Raw genomic sequence first — 24,224 nt, forward strand, 5'->3', positions numbered from 1 at the left:
TAGTTGTGTCCCCTGGTGATACAGGTGAAGATCCTATAATTGACCTTATCCAATAATAGACAACATGTAGTTGTGTCCCCTGGTGATACAGGTGAAGATCCTATAATTGACCTTATCCAATAATGGACAACATGTAGTAGTGTCCCCTGGTGATACAGGTGAAGATCCTTTAGTTGGCCTTATCCAATAATAGACAACTTGTGAAGATCCTATAATTGACCTTATCCAATAATGGACAACATGTAGTAGTGTCCCCTGGTGATACAGGAGAAGATCCTATAATTGACCTTATCCAATAATAGACAACATGTGGTAGTGTCCCCTGGTGATACAGGTGAAGATCCTGTAATTGACCTTATCCAATAATAGACAACATGTAGTAGTGTCCCCTGGTGATACAGGTGAAGATCCTATAATTGACCTTATCCAATAATAGACAACATGTAGTTGTGTCCCCTGGTGATACAGGTGAAGATCCTATAATTGACCTTATCCAATAATGGACAATATGTAGTAGTGTCCCCTGGTGATACAGGTGAAGATCATTTAATTGACCTTATAATGTAGATATAGTATTAATATCAGTTAATCTATAGATCAGGTAATAAATATCCAAGTCAATTAGATACTTTGATATTATAGCTCAATATAACCTCCAGGAACCTGGTCTCATTGATCTTATTAGTTCTATACAAAAAATTAATTACAACTGGGATATTATTACTGCTTTCTAAGATGAGTGACTAATGTTTTCTAAATTTGTCGTGGTAAGCTGGAATGTCTCCTAGGAAATTCTACTATCTCTTGTGTAACTGATGGATTATTGTTTAACATTCAGTGGCAAATATTACATGTATTTATTTTGGACAAAAACAAGATAGTCTAACTTATAATATGATCTCTGCTCTGCAAAAGATACTATGTTCAACTTTTAAATTTTTCCAGTAATTATTTATAAGCTTTACTTCATGAGGTCAGTCAGTTATGAAGACATCACCTTACACAGCATAAAAACATGTCAAATCACACATCATGAAGACACATGTCATCTCATACAGCAGGAAACATGTCACCTCATAGAGCATGAAGACATTTTCACCTCACACAGCATGAAGACTTTTTCACCTCCCATAGCATGAAGACATGTTACCTCACAAATTTCGAAGACATATGACCTCACACAGCAAGAAACATGTAATCCCACTTAGTATGAAGACACATATCATCCCACACTGCATGAAGACATATCATCTTACAGAGCATGAAGACATGTCATCTCATACAGCATAAAAAACTTGTCACCTCACAGAGCATAATGACAAATCACCTCACAGAGCATAGAGACATGTTCACCTTGCACAACATGCAGATATGTCACCTCACACAGTATGAAGAGATGTCACCTCACACAATATGACGACATGTCACCTCACATAGCATATAAAAAGTCATCTCTCTCAGCATGAAGACACATGTCATCTCACACAGCATGAAGACATTTTAAACATGCAGAGAATGAAGACATGTCACCTCACACAGCATAAAGACATGTCATCTAATACAGCATAAAGACATGTCACCACACACAACATGAAGACATGTCATTTGTTACTCACACAGCATTAAAACATGACATCTCACTTAGCATGAAGACATGTAATCTCACAAAGCATAAAGCTATGTGACCTCACACTCCATGTCAAATCACACAGCATGAAGACATGTCACCTCATTCAGCTAAAGACACATGTCACCTCAGACAGCATAAATATATGTCATCCCACACAACATGAAGACATATCATCTGTTACTCACACCGCATGAAAACATGGCATCTCACTTAGCATGAAGACATGTAATCTCACAAAGCATAAAGCCATGTGACCTCACACTCCATGTCAAATCACACAGCGTGAAGACATGTCAAATAACACAGCATGATGACACTCACACTCCATGTCAAATCACACAGCATGAAGACATGTCACCTCATTCAGCATGAAGACACATGTCACCTCACACAGCATAAAGACTTGTTATCTCGCACAGCATGAAGACTTGTCACCTTACACAGCATGAAGACATATATAACCTCATACAGCATGAGGACATGTCACCTGATAGAGTATGAAGACATGTCATATCAAAAAGCATGAAGACATGTCACCTTACAGAGCATAAATATGTTTCACTTCACACAGCATGAAGACATGTCACCTCACACAGCATAAAGACATGTCACCTCACACAGACACATTATCCATCTTCTTATTCTTATGAAACCAGTATTGAATCTTACTCCTAAAAGTCAATAGAGTTCAGAAGTAGCATAAATACAAAATCAAAAGATTGGCCTTATTGAATATAGCTTCCATAACCACCCAAACTCAAAGCAAACATTCTACCACATGACCATTTAAAGGCTGCAAGCTGCTTTAAGTTTATCCAGTACAAAGATCAACCTCAAAGGATCAAAATTGTTCTACCTAAAGCAAGCTGTATTAATTTGAAGTCAATGACTGGCCACAGACCACAATTAAATTCTCTATTAGTTCTTTATAACGTTTTGTTTCATTAAAAAAAATGCTCCGGTTCTTTTTGTCAAATATTTTGTGTGTGTAAAGTACAGTACTAGTCCAAACATATATCAAACATTCAGAAATATCGCTCCCCAGCATCTTACAAATTTAGCCAATACACATCCATACCCCTATGGACAAGTCAAGAGATGTTCCGAAAACTGTAAATATCACCTTTTTGCACCTGGCCTAATTACTCTTTCCATATCAAAATCAGTTAAAATACAACATCCAAAAGTTTATTTCACCTCTCTTCTTTCATTTCCATCCAAAAAAATCTAAGAAATGAGTGAGGAAGGGAAAGAAAAAAAATTAAGAAAAAATACACTCTAATTAAAAGGAACTATATTCGTGGACAACGAAAAGCGGGATCATTAATTGTGGTCTTTGGCCTATTAGGGGTCTAAACCTTGACCAATTCTAATAAAACTTAGTATGATTTAAGCTTAGTGTATTATGAAACAGTTTACAAAGTTTCAAAGCCATATGATACCAATTATAAAAGTTGTGGCATTTTTTATATCTGAACTTTGGGTGCTGAATTGTGGCGTTGAATTAGAATAATTTCAACTATCAAATTTGGGCTTCTAAAAACCAAAATATACCAAAACTTACACTTTTTAATGTCTCTATGTATAAGTTATCACCTATTAAAAGCAACAGATAGCATACTTCATGTTTCAGACTTATAAAAAATGGCCAGAAGTAAATTTCATATGGGCCTGTGCCAAAAAATAGAGGTTTTCAAATGAAGTGAGGCCTTATATGCAATGTAATATTTTTCACTTACCACAATTTTCTGAAGTTGCTAAGTTATAAAAAAACCTTTTACATGTTATAAATGTACTTTTAATGGAAATATAAGTTTCAAATAGCATAACACATGTGAATAAAATGGTCTTCAGCAATGTCAAGCTTAAAAAAACAGGTTGTCAATTTAGGTCGTTCCCCACATTTGCATATTAAAAAGCATATAAATGATATGGGAGATGAAGATATGCTTCTTTTTGCTCAAATCTTTGCTCAGATATGATAAAACATGGAGCCTGGATGTAACAAGACTGTCACTTTCAACTATATATGTAGACAGTATGATCTAATGCAAAGTTATTTACTTTACTTTTTAAAACCGGCATGAAATTTCAGCCTCAAAAGGCCAATATTTTAACCACTAGCTATCAAACAAAAGAAAATAAAGGTAGTCTGTGAAACAGACAAGGTCAAACAACCAGTAATAAGTGCTTTTGATACAGTTTCAGTGAAATCTGCTAAAAGGAATTCAACTTGTATGTGCATAGAACCTCATTTTTCACTTGCTTCATACTGACCGTTAGACTAGGACCATTAAAGCAGCACATTTTGCACTCTTATTCTGATTTTATCTACTTTTTTTGTATGTTTAGTGTTCAAAAATGAGTTAAACATCTACATTAGATACCACAAACACAAGTAGAAAATCAGAAAAACCTGTGAGAGAGAAAGAAAGCATGCTACTTTTGTAAAAATATTGAAACAACTGAAAAAGTTCAATTTTGGGCATGTAGGCTGAAATGTCACTTTTTTACAAAATTTCTATCAAATAAAAGTGGAAATCATTTATTCTCATGTAGTTTGACAGATTAATACCAATAGATCATTCAGGGAAGTTGTCAAAGTACAAATTCAATATTTCCTGAATTTCACCTCTTAGGCCACAGACCACAATTAAATTCTCTATTAGTTCTTTATAACGTTTTGTTTCATTAAAAAAAATGCTCCGGTTCTTTTTGTCAAATATTTTGTGTGTGTAAAGTACAGTACTAGTCCAAACATATATCAAACATTCAGAAATATCGCTCCCCAGCATCTTACAAATTTAGCCAATACACATCCATACCCCTATGGACAAGTCAAGAGATGTTCCGAAAACTGTAAATATCACCTTTTTGCACCTGGCCTAATTACTCTTTCCATATCAAAATCAGTTAAAATACAACATCCAAAAGTTTATTTCACCTCTCTTCTTTCATTTCCATCCAAAAAAATCTAAGAAATGAGTGAGGAAGGGAAAGAAAAAAAATTAAGAAAAAATACACTCTAATTAAAAGGAACTATATTCGTGGACAAGGAAAAGCGGGATCATTAATTGTGGTCTTTGGCCGACTAGTTATGTAGACAACTGTAATTTAATTAATATCTACAATATCTAGTACATATAACAGTTGTAATGGAAAGCCGTGTTTGGCAGTCAACTTTTGAAGTCCCTTGGGCCTAAAAATAGAGAATTAAATTGTTTTTGTAATGATTACTTTTATTTCTTAGTGCATATACACTAATAAGTGAACTTAATACTGAAGAAATGATAGACAAATTGACCACTAAATGAAAATAGAAATACACATAATGCATTAAGTGATTCCAAAGTTTAATCAATTGTGTCAAATCTCAAGGACAATCACCATTTATTCCTGAATGTTGTAACAGTCAATGATCTGTCCTTTACAAGAGTAATCCATTACAATGCTGTGTAAATCAAATTAAATATCTACAGTAATCTAATAACCTTAATACCATGACTGATTGTCCATGATCTGTTGCTGCAACAATGTACTTTGGCATCAACATAGGACAAGCTTATATATATACTAAACTATGCTGTGACTCATCAGTCAGTCAGGTGACTCATTTTGATTCTAGAAGAAATAAGATCTTGTTCACCAGAAAATTAACGTATCATAACATTTTTTTCAATATGGACTTTTTTGCTTATGATGTCTAGTTGTGAAAAGAAAATTGAAATCCCAGAGTGCTTCTTTCTGTCAAAGACCTGAGAGAACAAAATTTCCTTTGTACTTTTATAATGATATAATAATACTTTATTTTATGACTGTTATTGATACATACTAATCTTTCTGAGACCCTCCTCAGCTTAAAAAATGTCAAACATTGCTATCAAATTGAGTTGCAAGGTGAATTCAGAAACAGTCATAATTTCTACATTAAAAGGTCACACTTTTTGAAAACCTTGCTTATAAAGGTTTTGTAACTTGATGCTTAAAACATACAAAACAGACAATTCTACTTTATGAAGAAACATACATTAGACTCTAGTATATAAAGTTTATAGTCATTCTCAAGATAGATATCAAACAGTCTCCGTTGAAATGGGATTTAAGCACATATATATATATTATATCATCATGTTCAGTTGAAATGGGATTTAAGCACATATATATATTATATCATCATGTTAAGTTGAAATGGGATTTATGCCATAAACAAGTCCTGCATAATAGGTCTCTAAATGTGCTTAAAATCCACTATGGAAATCTAGAAAAGTTGGCAAAGATGAAGAGAAAAACAAATTGAGGTTAGTATTTCAGGAACTTGTTGTGCAGCAACATTCAAACTTTAAATTATAAACAAAACTCTGAGTCCATCTGTTCCCATACTTTGCTATATTTAGATTGATTGATTGTTGGTTGCCATCTGTTCCCATACTTTGCTACCAGTATATTTAGATTGATTGATTGTTGGTTGCTTAAGTCCAGTGGGCTATATTTAGAGGAAAAGGATATCCTTGTGTGACAACTCTGTTTCTATTGTAATTTGTTTTCATTATATTTACCAGACATTTTCTTGCAACTAATAATATATAGGATAGCATCCTTTGGGAAAACATGCTGAACATTGAGAGTTCCATTTGTAAGGGTGATAATTGTTATCACTATAGTTTTCCCCTCTGTAATTATATAAGAAAAATTGTGACAAAATTTGTAATCTTGGGAATTCTTAAGTAGCTAAAAGTACTGGTGTTATCTTATGTCACAATAATTCAACTTTACTTAAGCTAACCTGGAGGGGTACAATTCTGGGGGAAAAAAATCTATCATTAGATCTCAGTAGTTGCTGCAAGGCAGCAGGCTCAGGGGCTAGTAGAAATGAAGGCAATTATTTTTATTACACTAAAATCATGATTTTTATTATTGCAAATGATGCGACTGGGTGAGTATAGAAATAATAAGAACTTGCATTCTGACATCTGACACACATATTTGTATAGGCTGCTTTTCCTGTAGTCGCAATAATCATTCTTACATATTGGTCTGCCATGTCAAAATTGCACTAATAAATGTATGTAATAATTTCTGAACAAAACTGTCATGATTTTGATGCCAAATAATTGTTCGGTTTGTCTCTTGGATTAAATTTCCTTTAAAGATCAGCTTTTTCCTGTTTATAGCTAATGTTACATAAGAACATCTGAGTGAATGATCTACAGAAAGATGTGATATGAATAAAGAGTGACAATTACTCCATACAAATGACACAATACAATTATGTCAACTAAAATACCAATACTATTAAATATAAAACCACAATCAAATCTAACCAATTCAGACATATTAAGACTACCATAGAAATGAATGGATTACGTTCTTCTGTTTATGGAACAAGCTATTAGTATGTAATGTATAAGTCCTTGAAACAGAAACCCTCTACTCTGACTGACCAGCCAGGAGAAACCCTCTACTCTAACTGACCAGCCGGCAGAATTAATGTAAATTCAGCATAAATTTTCAAATATTATATTTAATCATGCAAATCCTATTCAAATGCCATGAAAAAATAAAATGAAGGACGCATCAATCACATGCAACCATAACGAAGAACTTAAATTATCTTATCAGGGTGGGAATCTATGATGGTATAAGAACTTATCTTATCACGGTGGGATATGATGGTTGCTTTTAGTATATCCTATTTGGCGGATTCTATTTTTCAAGGTTTTTTGGTCATTTGGGTTGCCATGACCACACACTGGTATGAAAAGGACCAAATTTGCTTTTGCCAAAATTTGGCCTTGAACTAAATTGTCAATATCAAAAGTCACACTTTGGTTCTGGAATGGATTTATTTCAAAAGCCTTAATAAGAATCAAAACAAATAATGCCATAAGAATACAATTAAATGCTCCTTAGTCAGTGACATTTTGAATATGTTTTCAAAACATGAATATGTTGTGTCCTTTTCAGAAAAAAGCTTAAAAAAAACCATGACAACGTGACCTAAGGCCAAAATGTTCTGTTACCAAAATATGCCAATCATACAGATTATATTGAATCCCTTAGATCCCTTAGATCTTTTTGAGGCACAACAATTTTCTGGATCAGGCAAAGATATCTGTGTGAAAAACTGTTAAATACTATGTAAAGTTGGACCAAAAACTCACTAACATTTAATATAAATAATGCATATTTTTGGGAGTTATAACTTCCTAATATGTAATGTGATATGCCTGGGAGTTATAACTTCCTAATATGTAATGTGATATGCCTGGGAGTTATAACTTCCTAATATGTAATGTGATATGGTGAAGAGAAGTTATATTGTATTACTAGTTGTTTCACTACTATTTCTAATTAAAGTTTTACTCTCACAGCGATTTTCAGTAATTTAGCAAAAAATGTCATTGAACATTGAGCCCTGTCAAAGTCCCCCCACCCAAAATAAAGATTGGAAAGATATATAATAGCTATAATAGCTCGCCCTTGAAGTGAGTGTGTGAAAAGGAAATGTATCAGATATCCTATTCTGTGAATAAGATAAGGTCAAAACACAATAAAATCGAAAAAATACCTCTTTAAATCTTTACTAGAAAATACTAAAAAAAATAAATAAGGTATTTAATTTGTACATAATTTTGTTTGTCCCTGACACACGAATTTGTGACAATAACATATGAAGAGTACTATTTAAGCCATCCAATTAAGTTGTGTCAATCCATATATAACTTACAGGAAAATAAACTTCTGTTTTTCATTAACTATTTCCCAGAACCTGACCCACTTTAAATTAAAGACTCTTGATAATGGAATTTTGAATCAAATTGAAGTCAATGAAATAGTATTGGATATCTTAGATGCAGTCATTGTACAAAAACAATTTAGGTCTGTAGCTTTAATGCACACATCATTTATCACTTTGACACTATTGTTAAATGTATGGGAAACAGGATAAATTTCAATCATAGACTTACTAATACATTTTGAGATTATTAAAGTTTATTATTGATGTTATTAACATTAAGACTAAGACTTATATAGTCAGCAGTAAGTCATATCTTTTCATTCATTAGTTCATAGAAACAGAAAAAGTGAATAATATTTTTTATTGCACATCCATATTATAGTCACAAGAAAACAAATACATTTTTCTGCAAAATATTATAGATTGATGATTGATATATATGTAACACTCCCAAACGTGTCCTTCCCCCCAAACGTGTCTGATTCCCCCAAACGTGTCTATTCTCCCCAAACGTGTCCGTAATATTCAATATTCCCCAAACGTGTCCGATTTCATAACCCCAAAACGTGTCCAATAATTGTTATTCGCTGAAACGTGTCCACTATTTAACGCCAGAACGTCTCACGTCTTTTAGCGCTAATACATGTATGTCCTGAATGAATTCAATAACGCGTTTACGGCAATTCTATGATTGGGGGAAACAGTTGATGAGGTAGTAATTTATTAGCATTAGTTTGTTCAATGTCGGTTGTTAAAGATTATCATAATTGCAAATTTAATATGTAACATATGAATTAACTTTTGACTGAATTTGCTTATTGTCCAGTTGCAAGTATTTCATGCTCATTTAGAGCGAACATACAAATAAATCTAGTGCAGTTGAATTTTAAAATCGTTTACTATGTAAATTATGTGTTACTAATAAACTCCGACGATGCCTTTTATATTGATCATACGGCGGGCTTTTAGCAGAATTGACTTCCTCTTTTTTCAACAGTTCTGATATTTTAAAAGCTCTTCAAATCATAAACTGGTTTTCAGGTTTTTTAATAAATTTTAGGTTTCGAGCATCACTAAAGACACACGAACAAGAGAAATAACGTCCAGTGCCAAATATTTCATGCATTATTTTAACGACATCATGTTAACAATAAATACTGTATATAGGTTATATTATCATACCGGGAATTTAGGATTGGGCCTAAATTTTGACGGTTATTCGGGATTAACACTAATTGGGATTTTAATCTAAAAAAGGTTATGCCGGTTTAAAAAAGACCTAAAGTAATTTATTTCTAGTTTTTAATAAAATAGTAAAATGAGTACACTTTAATGAAAAAACAATAACCAAATAACCTACGTATTTATAATATGGACACGAATGATAGTTCCAGTAAAAGAAAAAAAAATTAAGCTTGATATGGACACGGTTGGGGGAATGGACACGTTTGGGCGTTTAGACAAATGACACGCTTTGCCACCCTTTTACATTTAGACATGTTTTGCAGTTCAGTGACGTCATGTGGACACGTTTAGGGGAATCGGACACGTTTGGGGGGAAGGACACGTTTCTGAGTGTTACATATATATATAAAAAGATGTGGTATAAATGGAAAAAGACAATAGTATAAGGCCACAAAAGGCCAAAGGTCAAAGGACAAGGATGACTAAAATAAATAAAAGAAGAATGTGTCTGAGGACATTTAGATGAGAAAAAATTAAGTACAAAAAAATGTAAAAATGTAAATTTGCAATTTTCCAAGTTATAAAGGGGTATAACTCTAAAACCTCTCAAGTTTGCAATTTTCCAAGCTAAAAAGGGGCATAACTCTAGAACCCAAATTTGAACTCTGTGAGTTTTTGTTTTAAGCATTGTGTATCGGAGGTTCATAAAATTTAGATGAGAAAAAATTAAGTACAAAAAAATGTAAAAATGTAAATTTGCAATTTTCCAAGTTATAAAGGGGTATAACTCTAAAACAGTAAGTTACTCACTGCCCAAATTCAAACTCTTGTCTGCAAGTTTTGGTTCTTAACATTGTGAATGAATTTCATGAAATCTGCATGAAGCAAATTTAATAGGAGTGCAGAAACAAAAATGGGACAGACAGAAGGACAGATGGAAAGATGGATGGAAATTAAGACGGACGAAAGGAAGGACGGACAAGCAAAAGGAGGGATGGAAGGATGGTCAAGTGTAACACTTAATGCCCCTGTTGCCTACAGCAGAGGCATAAATATACTGGCAAGCTTGGAAACTGTTTCAGAGAGCAAAATGTTGCATTTTCCCAGAAAAAGACAAAGGAAATGCACTGGAATGAATTTGTGGTCTATACCTATATAGACTTAAAAATTTAATAGCTAGAAGTCATGATATCTAGGTCAAAGTTTCTATTTTTGGCAAATTCATATGACAATGAAATCTTGTGGAAAACTTTTAAAGACATTGCTGTTATGGCAAAGTCATTGTAACTGATTTCAAATTTATTGCAAAAGAAAAAAAATCTAAACCTTTAACTATACAATGTGATAGAAAGACCATTGTAGCATCTATCACTTATTACTATAAAGTGACCAGAGATTGACCCCCTCTAAAGTTGTTTAATGCAAATAAGAGCATCTACTATTTAACAACTCAATATCTTTAAGCTTGAGGGTATAATGCACTCACAAGCTCATGCAGTATATATCCAGTGGTATTATTCATACAGCATCATACATTAATATCTTTATCAGTATATGTCTATTTTTCTATGGGCCATACAATTCATTTATTTATACAGGAAAAAACATATAACAAATAAATCATAGACCCTCCTCAAACAGTCATTTAACAACAAAAGTCATAAGTTTGGCCTTAAAGAAAGGATCTTGTATTACCCATAGATTCATATCTGTCAAGTCTTGATTTTTCTCAGCAAAACGATCTCAGACTTTCATAAAATAATTAAATGGAGTTTTATATATATGACCATTTGATGCTTTGCTCTGAAAATGTAAGAAATTTTTTTCAATATGCATTTATTATGGCTTGATTTTTATGCAACTCTCCAAAACTACAGTCAAAATAACAATCAACTAGTGAGATATCTTTCTGCTAACTGCATTTTTCCCCTCTTCAAAATTCAAAAGAGTTTGATGTGCAAAGAATTCTATTCTAAAACATTCAAAAGATGTGAAAAGACCTCATTAATCATAACCAATCATATTATAATCATAACCATTTTTATACTAACATCACTCTAATAAATCTAATATCAAATTAACACCATCAAACATTTATATAAAAATGAAATCAAATATATAAATCTTACCTTGCAGTTTGTAGGCACCAAGTGGACATTACAAAAATAGACTTATATTCACTATACTCTCTACAGCAATTCACTAATAACTGCACATACTAATTTAATCAATTTAGTTTACTAACATCCCATAGTTTTTATTTTTTAAAACAATCCATCCTGTTTGATGATTGCTCAATATTTCCAATAAAACAACACATAGAAGACAAAATTAATCCCATTGTAATTTTAAGTAAACAAATCAACCTCTGACTGTACTGTATAAATGAGTTCTAACTTAAATTGCCTAAAGGTCCAGAATCAAACTGTTTCACAATAAACTTCTACAAATGGTTTGTAAACAGACCATTTACATTATCCCTAACATAGAAAAAAATACCAATAAATATAGCTATAAAATGTTGTGATTTGAACGTATTAAATGTCTTTGTTTCAACATAAACTAAGTTCTCTATTGATCACGCAACACCTTTAGATAGCAAACGTTCGTCTCATAGGATAACATGTGGAAAGTGATATTTGGTTTAGAGATTAGTAATTATTGGTCATCCTCTGGACGATTCCTGCTACGGGATCCATTACAAAAACTGCCGCCATTTTCAGTCCATTTGATGATGAAATGTATCTTCTCATTCAATTTTTTATGATTAGCCTTCTTTCACTATTCAATACTAACTGTCAGCTAGGTTTATGATCTGACACATGGCATCTTCATTATGATGGTAACAATGCATGACTATTTTATAGACATTGCTTAATTGCTTACTAAAAGTATATTGGTACTGATGACCTTATACAACTTAATTTCTCAAATATTACAGTGTTTAATCAATCGGATGCAATCTTATTCTTGGTGTATACATATCAATTACTTGAATTTTTATTGTTGTAAATTTCGAATCCTTATTTTGAACCTTTATCATTTCTAAAGCATTATACACATCAAAAACAATTTGGTTGACATACGTATCCTGTGTCCAAGCTTTGCTTACAAGGATGACTGACAACACTCTGTTCTAGTAATTATTACATCAGCCAATGAAATTTCAGCTTTCAAATTTTTGAAGATCATGTATGAATCCCAGTCTACAAAACCATAGAATCCCGAAATATATTTAAAATAGAAAATAAAATGAAGCGTTTTCAGATCCTTGTTAACAAAGCTTGCATGGACACAGGGTCTGTATTTTATCAGATTGCATCAAAAACATCACATATTCAGCAAACCAAATAGTTTACCAAAGAAGATTTATTACACATTAAAATTGAGAATGGAAATGGGGAATGTGTCTAAGAGACAACAACCCGACCATAGAGCAGACAACAGCCGAAGGCCACCAATGGGTCTTCAATGCAGCGAGAAACTCCCGCACCCGGAGGCGTCCTTCAGCTGGCCCCTTAACAAATATGTATCCTAGTTCAGTGATAATGGACGTCATACTAAACTCCAAATTATACACAGGAAAACTAAAATTAAAAATGATACAAGACTAACAAAGGCTAGTGGCTCCTGACTTGGGACAGGCGCAAAAATGCGGCGGGGTTAAACATGTTTTTTGAGATCTCAACCCTCCCCCTATACCTCTAGCCAATGTAGAAAAAACAAACGCACAGCAGTACGCACAGTAAAACTCAGTATAAGAGAAGTCCGAGTCCGATGTCAGAATAGGAAACAAAAGAAAATAAACAAAATGACAATAATACATAAATAACAAAAGACTACTAGCAGTTACTGACATGCCAGCTCCAGACCTCAACTAAACTGATTGAAAGATTATGTCTTCATCATATGAATATCAGGCACAATCCCTCCTGTTAGGGGTTTAGTATTATACCGTCATAAAATATACGAGAAGAATATAACCAGTGTCATGCCAACAACTAGTTTTAGAATAGATGTGTTTAATTCCGATGCAAAGACCCTATAAGTGAATCAATATTAAAGCCAAAATATGCAATCTTTAATGACCTGACAACAGTATCGTAACTATATCCCTTCTTAATAAGTCTGTTTAAAGGTTTTGTTAGCTTTTGAGGCGAATACTGACATTTTTGTGCTTTGTAAAGAATATTACCATAAAAGATTGGATGTGAAATACCCGAACGTATAAGATGTCTGCATGTTGAGTTATATTTACGAATGATGTCCTTATACCGATGATAAAATTTAGTAAATGTTTTGACTAGTTTATGATATCGTAAACCCTGGTGTAATAATTTTTCAGTAATACATAAATTTCTCTCGCTAAAATCTTATACGTTGTTACATACACAAGCGAATCGTACAAGTTGAGATATATAAACACCATAAGATGGTGACAAGGGAACGTCACCATCTAAAAATGGATAATTAACGATAGGAAATGAAAAATCATCTCTTTTATCATAAATTTTTGTATTAAGCTTCCCGTTAATGATATAGATATCAAGATCGAGGAAAGGACAGTGTTCATTGTTAGTATTAGCTTTATTTAAAGTAAGTTCAACAGGATAAATTTCTTTAGTATACATACTGAAGTCGTCATTATTGAGAGCCATTATATCATCCAAATATCTAAAAGTATTGTTAAATTTTTGTATTAGATGTTGTTTCGATGGGTCTTTGCTGATTTTAGTCATAAATTGTAACTCATAACAATACAAAAACAGGTCCGCAATAAGTGGTGCACAGTTAGTCCCCATTGGAATTCCGATAACTTGACGATATACGGAATCTCCAAAGCGAACAAAAATGTTATCAAGTAAAAATTCAAGGGCAGATATAGTATCAAAGCATGTCCAATTGACATAGTTCTTTTGTTTGTTGCTACTAAAAAATGACCTAAAAGAGTTTGAACATATGTATTCGCATTCCGACTTTTTAAATGCCCATTTAATTAGGTGTGTGAATTTTTTCTTAATAAGAATATGAGGCAAAGTGGTATATAGGGTACAAAAATCAAAACTTTGAACAGATTCAAAATCACCAATATATGCATGCAATTTATCAAGTACTTCCAACGAGTTTTTGACACTCCAAAAGTAATTAATTCCACTATTTTCAAAGGCCTTATTTGAACAATATATACCATATACATTAGAATGCATATGGTATACAGGAAAAGCTAATTATTATTTTAAAGTAGCAATTTAAGATCACAGATCTTGACCTATACTAATACTCAGATTTCTTTCAGGGTTTGTGGAGTTGTTGGGATTCTGCCTCTCAGATGTACATCCTACATCTCAATATATTCATACAGTAAAGACCAGAACAATTAACTATTGAATGAGTTTAGCCGTAAAATGATGTAATAGATTTGTAGATGATAGATTTCCTTAGTGTTTTTGGTACAAATGATAAATCAAGCTATCTATTATATAGATAATTACTTTGACAGTTCTTATATTGATAAAAAAAATCAGAACCAAACCAGGCCTGGTATAGGAATGACAAAGTAAAGCATAAATTCAAAATGGAAATTTTAACACTTATAAATTTTTAATCATTTCAATTTGAAAAACATTGTTTTCTACCACTATAATAAATCACACTATGATTTTTTCTTCAAATCTCCTTTGATGATTCAGCAACCAACTTTTATTAAGCAGTTACTTGTCAGTGCATCCAACTAATTGCTTAAAATTATACAATTTTACAGACTGAGACTATTGGAAATGTGTTCAAATAAATTACCCTACAGAGAATAACAGATTTTTGAAATTATAAATTCTGTAAAGAAATCAGTCAGCCATAAACATGCTGTCTATGATAACAAGTGAATGCTTAGATCTGCTTTGATATATAGAATCAATACAATGATAGAAATAAGAATACCTTCAGAGGAAAGCATTAAATATTGATATTAGTAAAATGTTGGGCATCTTGATTCCTTATCTTGTATTACATTAATGGCTAAACAATGTGACAGGTGTCACTCGTCCTGATGGACAAAATTCTATTTGAAAAGAACTGAATATTCTATATAGCATGAAAGAGCTATGACAGACAGTCAATTCTATAGGGGAGGACTGACAATCCTACATTAGCATGAAAGAGCTATGACAGACACAATTCTATAGGGGAGAACTGACAATCCTACATGAGCATGAAAGAGCTATGACAGGTGTCACTTATGTTTTCACAGACACAATTCTATTTGGGAAGAACTGACAATCCTACAGCAACATGTAAGAGTTGATGACATGTATCATTTGTCCTGATAGACACAATTCTATAGGGGAGGACTGACAATCCTACAGCAACATGTAAGAGTTGATGACATGTATCATTTGTCCTGATAGACACAATTCTATAGGGGAGGACTGACAATCCTACAGCAACATGTAAGAGTTGATGACATGTATCATTTGTCCTGATAGACACAATTCTATAGGGGAGGACTGACAATCCTACAGCAACATGTAAGAGTTGATGACATGTATCATTTGTCCTGATAGACACAATTATATAGGGGAGGACTGACAATCCTACAGCAACATGTAAGAGTTGATGACAGGTATCATTTGTCCTGATAGACACAATTATATAGGGGAGGACTGACAATCCTACAGCAACATGTAAGAGTTGATGACAGGTATCATTTGTCCTGATAGGCACAATTATATAGGGGAGGACTGACAATCCTACAGCAACATGTAAGAGTTGATGACAGGTATCATTTGTCCTGATAGACACAATTATATAGGGAAGAACTGAAATTCCAACATTAACATATAAGAGTTGATGACAGGTGTCACTTGTCCTCAGAGGTGGTGAAATGATATGTTTCTAAACATGTGGTGAAATGATATGCATCTAAACATGTGGTGAAATGATATGTCTAAACAGCTGATGAAATGATATGTATCTAAACATGTGGTGAAATGATATGTCTAAACAGGTGATGGAATGATATGTATCTAAACATGTGGTGAAATGATATGTCTAAACAGGTGATGGAATGATATGTATCTAAACATGTGGTGAAATGATATGTCTAAACAGGTGATGAAATGATATGTATCTAACCATAGAAAAATGACATGTTTATAAAGAGGTGGTGAAATGACATGTATCTAAATGTGTGGTAAATGACATGTATCTAAATGTGTGGTAAATGACATGTATCTAACCAATGTAGAAATGACATATATCTAAACAGTTGGTGAAATTGAATGTATCTACATGTGTGGTAAATGACATGTTTCTAAACAGGTTGTGAAATGATATGTATCCACACAAGTTGTGAAATTACTTGTATCTAAACGTGTGGTGAAATGATATGTATCTAAATAGGTTGTGAAATGACTGGTTTCTAAACATGTGGTGAAATGACATGTAATTTTACAGGTGTTTAAGTGACATGTATCTGTTATGTGGAATAAATTGAATCTGAGAATAATTGTATGTGACATTAAATGACAAGACACCTGATTGAGTGGACAGTAGTTTATAATTCATATAAAAAATGTATGAAGTCTGTAACTAGGTGTCATGTGATGAAAATAAATAGAGTCAAAACTTATGAAATCTGAACATGTGCCAAATGTAATAAAACTTCACATATACTGAAATGACACATCTAAAGAAGTTTTGTGTGGGGATGTATAAAAGATACCCTGCCACATCTGTATTTTTGTTAGATTTTTTTCTGCTTTGTATTGATCTGATGAGTTAGGCCATTTTCAACCGATTTTTATAGTTTGTTCTTAATGTTGTACTGTTACAACACTACAGTCCCAGGGCAGTGTAGGGTTGGGCTAACATGTTTGATACTGCCACATTCTGTATGTGCCTGTCCCAAGTCAGGAGACTGTATTAGTGGTGGTTGTTTGTTGCTGTATGTTATATTTGTTTTTTCGTTCATTGTTTTTGTTAATTAATCAGGCCGTTAATTTCTTGTTCGAATTGTTTTATATTTGTCATTTTGGGGCCTGTTATAGCTGACTATGCGGTAGGGGTTTTGCCCTAAGTTGAAGGCCGTTTGGTGATCTATAGTTGTAAAATTCTATGTCATTTAGTCTCTGGTGGAGAGTTATGTCTCATTGGCAATCATACCACATCTTCTTATTTGTATATCATATGTGATTATCTTGGCAATGTTATAGATGATCAAGTACTGCGATAGTCAGTGACAGTATCTACATTTAGTACCATGTAAACTTTTATGGATTAATAAGTCACAACATAGATAACATTTCAATATCGGGGTAAATATTCTTTTAATATTATCAAAATAATGGAAACAAATGTCCACATAAAACTTTTCATAGAAAATTCCAAGTTTTAATGCAAGCATTAACAGAATATTTTATGGCAAAATAATGATATTTTATGTCGGTTTTGCTTTTACAAACCACAAATTTTAAGGACAGATATAATGATTTTCCTCTACATTAATAAAGAGTCTGATCAGTTAGAAATGGGTCTACGTCTTTTGATATTCATTTAACATGCTTCCCTATGTTGAGTCATTTCTTCTTAATAAAGAGGTTCTACATTTAATCATTGATTTCTGGTGTTATCTCTAATTTGCAATGATTACAATTTGATTTGCCTAGATGAGAGCTTATGACTGAAAAATTGATACTTTAATTATCTGCTTTTTACTTATATTCTATACGTTTTTAAGTCTACTAATAACTTTTTAATTGATTTTAATGATAAAAAGAGTATGCTGCAAATAATGATATCATCGGTTTATATAGTATTCAGATGTAGTTCTAAATACAAACAAAATTTCAGAAAAATCTGAAATACTACCCAATTTAATGAAGTATACATTTCTTAAAAGTTTGGGTTTTAATCATATTTGTAGGTCATACGGTGACCTAATAGTTATTAACTTCTAATTATGATAACAGAACTATCATGAAAGAAGTAGATAGCCACTTTGCTGTTCCTGTGGATTCATTATTATTCGTCGGATGCTAATTTTCGTTGGTTTCGTGGGTACAGATGAACCACGAAATCAAATGTTCAACGAATTACAAACTTTCTATAAGCTTTGTATGCAAAGATTGGCAAAACAACGAATTCGAATATCCACGAAGATGCACGTTTTCCTTAATCCACGAAAACTGATACCTACGAAAATAAATGAATCAACACTACTAATATTTTTTCTGAATTTATCTTTAAGAAATTCACAGTCAATCATTTGTAGAATGTAAAGAAATATAAATACACAAGGTTTACAAGCCTCAAACATATCCACCTCAAACATATCCACCTCAAACATAGCCACTTCAAACATACCCAAACTGTTTCTGGTTAACTTTGCCTGAAGTAGTTTCAATTATCTGTTTAGAACAAAATGCTAACCAAAATGTAGCATCAGTAAGTCTGATATTTTATTCGCTTGTGGATTTAGTCAGACTTGTACAGAACTATTAATATAAACATAAGCAGATATGGTATGATTGCCAATGAGACAACTCTACAACTCACAAATAATACATGATGGTCTTGAAGTATAGATTCTAGGTACTGATGTTGTTTATCATCTTAATTACGTGTTATAGTGTTCTTTTTATTTGTCTTTGTATATTTTTAGCCCATTGTTTAGTCCATTTTTGGTAATATCCTTTTGGCGTGGCTTGGTGTTTATACATCCCACCATTGTGTTATTGTGCTATGGTCATTTTTTGGTATTCTTGTCTTTAATTTTTGCTTATGTGCTTTGTCTATAAAAGAGTGTATATATGCCATTTTGTTTTTCTTTGTTGACATAGTTGTTTGTTTTTATAGTGATTAAGATTAAAACCAATGTTGACTGCTGTACCCCAATATTTGACATTCTTACCTACTATGTCTGTTTGTTTTGCTCACACATTGTTGTCAATATAATGGAATTCTATGCAACTTTTATACAAGTGAGAGGTTTAGCTAGAAAAAAACCCAGGTTTAATCCACCATTTTCTAGATAAGGAAATGCCTGTACCAAGTCAGGAACATGACAGTTGTTTTACATTTGTTTGCTGTGTTTGAGCTTTTGATTTTGGTATTAATGATAAGGGACTTTCCATTTTGAATTTTGAGTTCGGTATTTTTGTTATTTTACTTTCTACACCAGAGACCAAATGATGTAGAAGGTCAGCAACTGTTACAATGCATAATCATGTTGAACAGGCAATAACAAACACATTTAGTTATTGTAAATGAAGTTTAAGCAGCATCAAAGCTTTGCTCACACGATACAACTAAGAATTACGGAAGGAAACAATCAGCGAATGATTCATTGTACACTGGCTGTACATTATTAATGAGATTTGTTTTCCTGAAGGATAATGTTTATGACTTCATCAAACATTCAAGCCAATTTTACCTGAAAAATCAATACAAATTCTGATTGGAAATGTGAAAATTTTAATGTCTCAGATTTCTTGTTGATTTTTTAATAAAATTCTGTTGCTTCAGGTTTTGTTTTATTGAGCGTAGATTTCAAAAGATTCTGTTTTTTCATGTTGACTTTCTAGTGTGGATTGTAATATTCAGAATTTTTATTACAATATAGAATTAAAAAATGTACAATCTTATTGAGTGCCTCATTTCATATGCCAGATAAATTATCATTAGAAAAAGAAAGGTTTCAGACAACTACTTGAGGTAAATTTTGACTCACCATTTTTACTTTATTATTTTGTTTAGCTCAGAATCCTGCATGATTACGTATTAAAAAAAAATTTGTAAGGAGTTACCCGGAACCTGTGATTGCTGCTGTCATTGTAAAAGTGTAATGTTACTTAACTAGAGGCTCTCAAGAGCCTGTGTCGCTCACCTGACTCTACTTTGGTTTTAGAAATCATGTAAAGATAGATAAAAATCTTAACAGATACCCAAATAATGATTGAGGCCAAATTTTGATTAATATTGGTCCCGTTATTTAATAAAATATCCTGGTGGCCATCTTGAACAGTAAATCGGCAACAAAGTAGCAACACTTGGTCAGCACTTCATAAGGAACATTCATGCCATGTTTGGTTCAATTCCATTCAGTGGTTCTCTAAAAGAAGACAATTGTATGTATTTCCCATAGGGTCCTATGTTAAACTAAGTCCCCCGCTGTCGGCCATCTTGGATGATGGATCGGCTGCAAAGTAACAACACTTGGTCAACATCTCATAAGGAACATTCATGCCATGTTTGGTTCCATTCCATTTATTGGTTCTCTAAAAGAAGACATTTGTATGTATTTCCCATAGGGTCCTATGTTCAACTAAGTCCCCCGCTGGCGGCCATCTTGGATGATGGATCAGCTACAAAGTAACAACACTTGGTCAGAACCTCATAAGGAACATTCATGCCATGTTTGGTTTCATTCCATTCAGTGGTTCTCTAAAAGAAGACATTTGTATGTATTTCCCATAGGGTCCTATGTTAAACTAAGTCCCCCGCTGGCGGCCATCTTGGATGATGGACCGACTGCAAAGTAACAACACTTGGTCAGCATCTCATACGGAACATTCATGCCATGTTTGGTTCCATTCCATTCAGTGGTTCTCTAAAAGAAGACATTTTTATGTATTTCCCATAGGGTCCTATGTTAAACTAAGTCCCCCGCTGGCAGCCATCTTGGATGATGGATCGGCTACAAAGTAACAACACTTGGTCAGCACCTCATAAGGAACATTCATGCCATGTTTGGTTTCATTCCATTCAGTGGTTCTCTAAAAGAAGACATTTGTATGTATTTCCCATAGGGTCCTATGTTAAACTAAGTTCCCCGATGGTGGCCATCTTGGATGATGGATCGGCTACAAAGTAACAACACATGGTCAACACCTCATAAGGAACATTCATGCCATGTTTGGTTTTATTCCATTCAGTGGTTCTCTAAAAGAAGTCATTTGTATGCATTTCCCATAGGGTCCTATGTTAAACTAAGTCCCCCGCTGGCGGCCATCTTGGATGATGGATCGGCTACAAAGTAACAACACTTGGTCAGCACCTCATAAGGAACATTCATGCCATGTTTGGTTTCATTCCATTCAGTGGTTCTCTAGAAGAAGTTCAAAATGTAACTAGAGGCTCTCAAGAGCCTGTGTCGCTCACCTGACTCTACTTTGGTTTTAGAAATCATGTAAAGATAGATAAAAATCATAACAGATACCCAAATAATGATTAAGGCCAAATTTTGATTAATATTGGTCCCGTTATTTAATAAAATATCCTGGTGGCCATCTTGAACAGTAAATCGGCAACAAAGTAGCAACACTTGGTCAGCACTTCATAAGGAACATTCATGCCATGTTTGGTTTCATTCCATTCAGTGGTACTCTAAAAGAAGACATTTGTATGTATTTCCCATAGGGTCCTATGTTAAACTAAGCCCCCCCCCCCCCCCCTAGTGGCCATCTTGGATGATGGATCGACTGCAAAGTAACAACACTTGGTCAGCAACTCATAAGGAACATTCATGCCATGTTTGGTTCAATTCCATTCAGTGGTTCTCTAAAAGAAGACAATTGTATTTATTTCCCATAGGGTCCTATGTTAAACTAAGTCCCCCGCTGTCGGCCATCTTGGATGATGGATCGGCTGCAAAGTAACAACACTTGGTCAACATCTCATAAGGAACATTCATGCCATGTTTGGTTCCATTCCATTTATTGGTTCTCTAAAAGAAGACATTTTTATGTATTTCCCAAAGGGTCCTATGTAAAACTAAGTCCCCCGCTGGGGGCCATCTTGGATGATGGATCAGCTACAAAGTAACAACACTTGGTCAGCATCTCATAAGGAAGATTCATGCCATGTTTGGTTTCATTCCATTCAGTGGTTCACTAAAAGAAGACATTTGTATGTATTTCCCATAGGGTCCTATGTTCAACTAAGTCCCCCGCTGGCGGCCATCTTGGATGATGGATCGGCTACAAAGTAACAACACTTGGTCAGAACCTCATAAGGAACATTCATGCCATGTTTGGTTTCATTCCATTCAGTGGTTCTCTAAAAGAAGACATTTGTATGTATTTCCCATAGGGTCCTATGTTACACTAAGTCCCCCGCTGGCGGCCATCTTGGATGATGGACCGACTGCAAAGTAACAACACTTGGTCAGCATCTCATACGGAACATTCATGCCATGTTTGGTTCCATTCCATTCAGTGGTTCTCTAAAAGAAGACATTTTTATGTATTTCCCATAGGGTCCTATGTTAAACTAAGTCCCCCGCTGGCGGCCATCTTGGATGATGGATCGGCTACAAAGTAACAACACTTGGTCAGCACCTCATAAGGAACATTCATGCCATGTTTGGTTTCATTCCATTCAGTGGTTCTCTAAAAGAAGACATTTGTATGTATTTCCCATAGGGTCCTATGTTAAACTAAGTTCCCCGATGGCAGCCATCTTAGATGATGGATCGGCTACAAAGTAACAACACATGGTCAACACCTCATAAGGAACATTCATGCCATGTTTGGTTTTATTCCATTCAGTGGTTCTCTAAAAGAAGTCATTTGTATGCATTTCCCATAGGGTCCTATGTTAAACTAAGTCCCCCGCTGGCGGCCATCTTGGATGATGGATCGGCTACAAAGTAACAACACTTGGTGAGCACCTCATAAGGAACATTCATGCCATGTTATGTTTTATTCCATTCAGTGGTTCTCTAAAAGAAGTCATTTGTATGCATTTCCCATAGGGTCCTATGTTAAACTTAGTCCCCCGCTGGCGGCCATCTTGGATGATGGATCGGCTACAAAGTAACAACACTTGGTCAGCACCTCATAAGGAACATTCATGCCATGTTTGGTTTCATTCCATTCAGTGGTTCTCTAGAAGAAGTTCAAAATGTAAAAAGTTAACGCCGACGACGCCGGACGACGGACGCCAAGTGATGAGAAAAGCTCACTTGGCCCTTCGGGCCAGGTGAGCTAAAAAGTTAACGCCGACGACGGACGACGCCGGACGACGGACGCCAAGTGATGAGAAAAGCTCACTTGGCCCTTCGGGCCAGGTGAGCTAAAAAGTGAGCCCATTTATCAGTACAATGCAGAATTCTAAAAAAAAATCTAACTTTTTCTTTAGATGCTATTTCTTGGTCTTAAAGATTAGCTTCTGTCCAAGTTTAATAACAATCCACAAAGGTTTACAAATTTATCATGTCAAAAAAATTTAATCCCTGACTAACTGCAAATATTAACTGTAAAAAACAAAGTCCATCTATCAGAAAAATACTAAAAATGGAAAATATATTTTCAAAGGTTCGCTTCCAACATAATATCTTCATCAATAAAAAGCTTCTGCCAAAGTTTCATTAAACTCAATAAAGGTTTGACAAAGAAATTGATGTGTAACAAACTTTAACCCCAGACTGTATCTACTCCGGTTTACTCAACTTTATTGTAAAAAGAAAAAGTCCATTTATCAGTACAATACATAAAATAAAAACAAATATTTTCAAAATTTTGCTCTGGATACTGTCTGTTGGTCAAAAACATGCTTCTGTCCAAATTTTATAAAATTCCATGTAGGTTTGACAAAGTTATTTATGTCTATATCAATTTTAACCTCAGACTATTAATCTGAATGTTGAATGTAAAAAAAACTAAGTCCATTTAT

The 24,224-nt window shown here is 33.7% G+C and overlaps 1 protein-coding gene and 1 long non-coding RNA gene across 7 annotated transcripts in view; both read right to left on the reverse strand.

Annotated features, from left to right (window-relative positions):
• LOC127725399 (synaptotagmin-7-like) overlaps positions 1 to 24,224 on the reverse strand; it is a 209,818-nt gene that overhangs the window by 119,517 nt on the left and 66,077 nt on the right. The window contains exon 1 of one of the 6 annotated variants that reach the window (XM_052232339.1): positions 11,684 to 12,077. The exons of the other annotated variants lie outside the window; for them this stretch is intronic. Coding sequence (XP_052088299.1) covers positions 11,684 to 11,712 — 29 coding nt within the window. The 5' untranslated portion in view covers positions 11,713 to 12,077. Of the gene's footprint in view, positions 1 to 11,683; positions 12,078 to 24,224 lie in introns of those variants that run through there. 6 annotated transcript variants of the gene reach the window in all.
• LOC127725401 (uncharacterized) lies at positions 20,405 to 23,521 on the reverse strand. Its single transcript, XR_007992990.1, has 3 exons — positions 23,221 to 23,521; positions 22,557 to 22,888; positions 20,405 to 21,606 (listed from the first exon to the last, which is right to left on the reverse strand). It is a non-coding gene; the product is annotated as an uncharacterized LOC127725401 (long non-coding RNA).

This window comes from Mytilus californianus, unplaced genomic scaffold, assembly GCF_021869535.1.
Source record: "Mytilus californianus isolate M0D057914Y unplaced genomic scaffold, xbMytCali1.0.p SCAF_15, whole genome shotgun sequence".
NCBI lineage: Eukaryota > Metazoa > Mollusca > Bivalvia > Mytilida > Mytilidae > Mytilus > Mytilus californianus.